General features: G+C 36.5%; 1 protein-coding gene across 1 annotated transcript; it reads left to right on the top strand.

The window, feature by feature from the left end:
* The first annotated feature begins 401 nt into the window (after positions 1-401).
* LOC114416049 (uncharacterized mitochondrial protein AtMg00810-like) lies at positions 402-1,136 on the top strand. The gene has a single exon (XM_028380928.1). The coding sequence runs from the start codon at positions 402-404 to the stop codon at positions 1,134-1,136; it is 735 nt and encodes a 244-aa protein (XP_028236729.1).
* The last annotated feature ends 5,828 nt before the right edge of the window (positions 1,137-6,964 follow it).

Below are 6,964 nucleotides of genomic sequence, written 5' to 3'. Positions count from 1 at the left end.
TGAAGAAGCGTCAAAGCAGGAAGTATGGGTCAAGGCAATGGAAGAAGAGATACAGATGATCGAGAAAAACAACACATGGGAGTTAGTAAATCATTCCCATGGAAAATATATCATTGGGTTTAAGTGGATCTATAAGACAAAGCTCAACCCTGATGGCACCATACAGAAACACAAGGCGAGGCTAGTAGCTAAGGGTTACTCACAGCAACCCGGAATTGACTACAATGAGACATTTGCACCAGTAGCTCATCTTGATACCATAAGAACTCTAATAGCTCTTGCGTCACAAAAAGGATGGAGTATCCATCAACTAGAAAAGCAAAGTGTTAAGACTAAGAAAAGCACTCTACGGTTTGAAGCAAGCACCTCGAGCATGGTATAACAGAATCGATCAGTATTTCATGGATCGAGGATTCAGGAGGAGCAAGAGTGAGCCTACACTTTACATCAAGTCTCAAGGTCAGAACACTCTCTTACTCTCTCTATATGCAGATGATCTTATCTACACGGGAAACAATACTAAGATGATGATGGAGTTTAAAGAAGACATGAAGACCTTTGAGATGACCGACCTTGGTTTGATGAGTTACTTCCTCGGCATAGAGGTAAGTCAGAGAAATGAAGGGATATTCATCTCGCAAAAGAAATACACAGAAGGCTTACTTAAGAAATTCAAGATGTATGGTTGCAAACCTGTTGCTACTCCACTCATAACAAATGAGAAACTACAGAAGAATGATGGAGCACCAGAAGATGATGCATCCAAATATCGAAGTCTAATTGGAAGCCTCCTATATTTGACAACTACACGGCCTGACATAATGTATGCTACAAGTCTTCTATCAAGATTCATGCAAAGCCCAAGTCAAATACACTTTGGAGCAGGAAAAAGAATTTTGAGGTATCTACAAGGAACAAAAGAGTTCGGTATATGGTATAATACCGAAACCAACTCAGAATTACTTGGCTACACCGATAGTGATTGGGCAGGTTCGACAGATGACATGAAGAGTACCTCTGGCTATGCTTTCTCACTAGGATCGAGAATGTTCTCTTGGGCGTCGAAGAAGCAAGCTATAGTAGCACAATCAACAGCAGAAGCAGAGTATGTGGCAGCTGCTGAAGCAACGAGTTAAGCTATATGGCTTCATAGGATACTTGAAGACATTGGAGAAAAACAAGATGAGCCTACTAAAATCAACTGCGACAACAAATCAACAATTGCAATGGCGAAGAATCCAGTTCATCACAGCAGAACAAAACACATAGCAATCAAGTATCACTTTATCAGAGAAGCTGAAGCAACTAAAGAGATCAAACTCGACTACTGCAGAACAGAACATCAAATTGCAGACATATTCACGAAGGCGTTGCCGAGACCAAGATTTGAAGAATTACGAGCTATGCTCAGAGTCACAGAAATTTGCATCAAGGAAGAGTGTTAAAATTGCTACAAATTTCTAAAATATTCTTAAATATAATATGTATGAAAATAGTAGAATATCCTAGAACTATAGTGTGTATGAATATGGTAGAACAATCTAGAACTATAATGTGTATGAATATGGTAGAACAATCTAGAACTATAAGTGTATGTATAAGATAGAAGAATCTAGAACTATCATGATACTAATCTATCATGAAAACTTTAGAAAGACCTAAAGTAATGTAGAAACATTCATCACCATTGAGAGGTTGGTGACTTGAGCCTATAAATAAGCAATTGGTATGTTGTAATTAATCATCCAAGAAATCAATGACATAGCCTTCTTTCTAAAACAATTCTCTAGAACTATCAACTATCAACTATCATCTAATAAACTACCAACAGAAAGATATGAGTTAGTTGACATTAAGCCTAGATTGTGGCTTGGCATAGATGATCCCTTTGTATTAGCTTCATAAGCACAGCAAGTGTACTATACCAAGTACCCACAAAGAAGGGGTATTGTTGGGAGAGAATGGTGGCAGCTTGCAAGGTTCGAAGAAAACTCTTTGTAGCCGAGATATTCAATAATGAAGGTGATGAATCAAATGTGTTGGGTGCTAATGATTATTATCAAGAAGATGAATCTTTAGGAACACACAATGTCATCCTAGAAAAAGAAGTTGCTTCCTTGCTCGATACAAATGCCCCAATGCCCCAATTAGAAGAAGTCTGTCTCAATGCCAATTAAGGATTCATTTGTTGATTAATTCATCAATGACAATGAATATAGTGAAAATGATGAGTACATAGATGAAGATGAGTAACTAAATGTGTTATTTGTTGAATATATAGCTATGTGTATTTGTAATAAGTGTAGTTTGTGATTGTGTCTTCTATAATTAGACAAGCAATTATAAGTTTATTTGCTATTGTTACATTTTTCTAATTTTTTTCATCAATAAATTAAGCATTGTTCAAACAAAAAGGAAGTTTAACGTATTGATATAATAAGATCAAGTTCTATATAGATATGTTATCATGACAATCCGAGGTAAAGGAACTAAACGTGGTCAAGGGAGAGGTCGCAGCAATCCACCAAAAGTTGATTACTCGTGCACTAGTCCAGCACCACCACATGTTTTACTTTCCCCGGGTGTTTGTTGAATTTTTGTAGTATGTTTGATTTTTGTGTACTTATTGTTTCAGTTTTTATTATTTAATTTTATAGGTGTCAGGAATGAAAATAACAAACAGCTAAATGAAGAACCAGGTTAAAGGGCTTATCGGTAAAGATGAAGATTTGCAATTCATTATGGAGATAGTTAATCAGCGTCAATTACTTAGGCATCAAACAAATGGTACAAATAATATAAAAAAGGTACTTGAGCCATTATAATAACATTTTTGATTAATAGGCAACTGTGTGCGTTTTAATTATGATGCATTTTAATTAGGTGCATTGGAGGCATTTTAAAAAAGTTATAGCTCTTGGCATGGACTGTATAACGATCTCTCTAGGCATAGGTCACTTGATGATGTGCCATCTTCCAAATATGTGGTTAGTTTCCTCACATTATTTTACTTTAATTTTGTATTCCTTATCTTTTGTACTATTTTTGGTTTAAATTTTTTTTATAAATTTTGACTTTAATTATTAAAATATTTTTTATTCTCTAACATTTTATTTTGCCTTTCCAACAACATAATTTTGACAAGACTCAAAGTTCTCGTAATGGTAGTACCTCAAGAAGGTCTTTAGAACGAGTCACTGCTTTTGAAGATGATGGAGATTACCAATTGCAGGCAGTTGATGCAAATAATGTAAATCAAGGACAGCATAATGATCTCTCTAGGCATAGGTCTTTAGATGATGTTTCATCTATCAAAGATTTAATATATATCAAACATTATTTTTGTATTTCTTACCTTTTTATGTTGCGTTTGATTCATTTTTTTTTATAAATTGTGTCTTTAATGTCAAAACCTTTTTTTATTATCTAATATTTTGTCTTTGTAGCAGCAAAACTTTGACCAGACTCAAAGTTCTCATAATGATACTACATTAAGAAAGCCAACCACATCAAGTATTAGAACAAACTCTTTTGTGGAACCTAGTAACAAGAACAATGGTAATTTGTTATTCACAACACTACTAAAAAAAAGGCTTTCAACATCGCTTCATTAACATCGGTTATTTCAGAAACCGATGTTAACGAAAGCGCGGTGGCATTTTTGTAATTAAATGGAGTTACTTAACATCGGTTTTAGCAAAATTGATGTTAACTACTTCATGTTAACATCGGTTATTTAAAAAACCGATGTTAACATCATGTTAAGATGAATATGGTAACATCGGTTTTGGAAAAACCGATGTTAACTTCATAGTGTTAACATCGGTTTTGAAAAAACCGATGTTAAGGAGTTGATGTTAACATCGGTTTTTTAAAAAACCGATGTTACCTTGTTGAAGTTAACATCGGTTTTTACAAAACCGATGTTAACAGATTCATCCTAACATCGGTTATCCTTAAAAAACCGATGTTGATGTTGTTATGTTAATATGTTAAAACGTGTTGAAATTTCACAACTCGCGCACTCGAAAATCCTACTGCACTCTCTCTTCTCTTTCTCTTCCCACCCGAAATCTGCCGGAAACCGCTCGGTCGACACCCACATTGCCCCACATTCATTTCAATATTGTTGGAAACCTCACGCTGGAACCCACAGAACCTCCTATCGAAGAAAAGTCGAAGAAAACCCTACATTGCTGTTGGAACTGTGGGTCGAAGAAAACCCTAGACTGCTCTTGGAACAGTCGTGGGTGCTCAAAGCTCAAAGCTTTCTACGCTGCCAGTTAACAAGGTATGAGCTCTACCTTAGTTTGTTGCTCTTCTTATTAAGTTCTTAATCAGTGCGGTGGCATTGTCCGAAGGTTCTTATCAAATTATTGGGTCATTTTGTCCACTTGGCTAACCATATAAAAGTATCAATAAGAATTGTAAAGTGGGGTTTCATTTTGTTGTGGCAGTTGATTGTGCTTTACGTGGTTTTCAAGCTTGACGAGAGTTACACGCCGAGCAAAGTTTCCATCCTTGCCGGTGATGGTTTTCACAACTTGAAGGTAAATTTTTATTTTATTGGTTTGGGTTTGATTGGGATGATTATGCTTGCCGGTGATGCTTAATTATTTTATTGGTTTGGGTTTGATTGGGATGATTATTTGGGAACATTTTTAGGAGATTAAGACCGTGGAACTTGTGAAGCCAACTGGGTAGGTATATCTATCCTTGTCTGGAGCTGATCCTAGGTAAGTACAGTGTTCTTTCTGTATCCAGTTTTTGTTGGTTTAAGTTTGTATCCAGTTTTTGTTGTTAGGAGGCATGGATTTTTGTTGCTTTGATAGGAGGTGAAGGACAATAATTGTGAGATTGTTGTCCGTATTCGTGTTAACATGTTTGATAATGAATATACATCACAGACTAGATTCTTATTGAGCTTAATAAAGAACCATGATTACTGGTTGTTAACACTTGTTATGTTTGTTATTTTCTGATAGGGAATAGTTTTGATTTGTGGATGACATTCTATTATAGTATACTCCATGATTTGTTTCTCCCTCAGTTTTCAGCTGAATGACGTATCATGTCCTGTAGTATGTGTATGTATGTCTGTCATATAAGTAACTTGGGTTGGGTAAAATGTTGATTTGAGAATACAGTACTGCCATTGGCCCTGTATGTGAAACCTGAAGATTTTGTTGTTCCTCTATTTTGCTTTCTTGAAATTCATATTGATTGCTTGGCCCACCGTAGGCAAAGTTGTGGGCTACTAAATCGATTCATGACCTTGTGAAGTTGTTTGTAGAATTTTTTTTTGATAAGTAAAAGTATTATATATATATATATATATATATATATATATATATATATATATATATATAAATGGGAGTACCAGAGGTACTAATGATACAAGATAGGTTTATAGGCAACCTACTGGATCCAGTAGGGATTTCGACCTTATAGGATCCAAGCTAGTTACCATATGTACCAATATACAATCCATCAACTAATGAGCTGACCTATTTACCAAAACCTACATTTAGATTACTAGACCATTGGTTGTAGTGCATTACAAAATCTGTCTCCCTTGCTCTAAGCCATGACCATACTAGGAACATTGCATCTTCCATCAACTTGCTTCCATTGAAAGAGTCATTTGAAAAAATAATTCTGTTTCTGTGCTGCCAAATGGTCCAGGTTAAGGCTACCCACCAGCACTTCCATCTGTTGTATTTTTCCTTTCCATACATCCTGTTTGAGTGCTGCAAGAAATGTTGTCATGGATTAACAGGATATGCCCCTTGAGTTTTAATCCACGAGAGGGATTCCCACCATAGAGGTCGAGTTTTGATACAATCGAAGAATAAGTGGGATGCATCCTCGTCCTTATTTCTGCAAAAGGGGCAGAGTGCATCATTTATTAGTACTTATCTCCTTCTTAAATTGCTTTTAGTTGGCAGCCTGTCTCTTATCAACCTCCAAGCAAAGATTGAAACTTTAACTAGTATTTTTAACTTCCACAAATCCCCAAAAGCATCATCGGCTATTTCTTCCGCTACTCCTCCTTGCAGTAAGTTGTATGCGCTCCTTGTAGAGTAGTTGCCACTATGTTCTAGTTTCCACACCCATCCATCAGCTATGTGTTGTTGAATTGTGACCTGTGATATATCCCCCATAAAAGCGACAGCCGCATCAACTTTGTTGTCAAACAATGGCCTTCTTCATTCAAGCTTCCACTCCCATGCTGATTCCATATGTCTCCCCACTTGATTGATAATTTTTTGTTGTTGGCAGGATATTAGATATAACCTGGGGTATTTCCTCTTTAGTAATTCACCATCAACATTCCAACAGTCCTCCCAAAATCTGATTTTGTCACCACTCCCCACCCTCCATTTTGTCTCATTTTGTAGGACATTGAGCAGCTGATGATCATGGGTGACAACCATGATGTCCTGCCACCAAATTGATTCTTTGTCGACTCTTTCACCTTCAACCAATGACCTCCATCCTCCATATTTCGATTCCAATATTGTAACCCATAATTCGTTATTTTGGTGGAATATGTCCCATCTCCATCTTCCAAGTAGTGCTTTGTTGAATGACCTAATATCTTTTATGCCCAACCCTCCTTTTTCTTTTGGGAGACAAACTATTTCCCATTGGACCCAAGCAATCTTCCTTTGCTCCAATCCTCCTCCCCATAGGAATCTTCTATGAATTTTCACCATCTTCTCCGCAATCTTGTTGGGAACCCTGAAAAAAGAAAGGAAGTAAATGGGGATAGATGTTAGGATTGATTTTATAAGAGCCATTCTCCCCCCAAAGGACAAATGTCTTTGCTTCCATTTAGCCAATTTCCTCTCAAATTTTCTAACTATCGGATTCCACAGCTCACTACGCCTTGGATTTTCCCCAATGGGGATACCTAGGTATGTGAATGGAATATGCAAAATTTTGCAGTTCAATAATTCAG

Source organism: Glycine soja, chromosome 6, assembly GCF_004193775.1.
Source record: "Glycine soja cultivar W05 chromosome 6, ASM419377v2, whole genome shotgun sequence".
NCBI classification, from domain to species: domain Eukaryota; kingdom Viridiplantae; phylum Streptophyta; class Magnoliopsida; order Fabales; family Fabaceae; genus Glycine; species Glycine soja.
The sequence above is the reverse complement of the archived record's forward strand: the minus strand, read 5'-3'. Positions and strand labels throughout refer to the sequence as shown.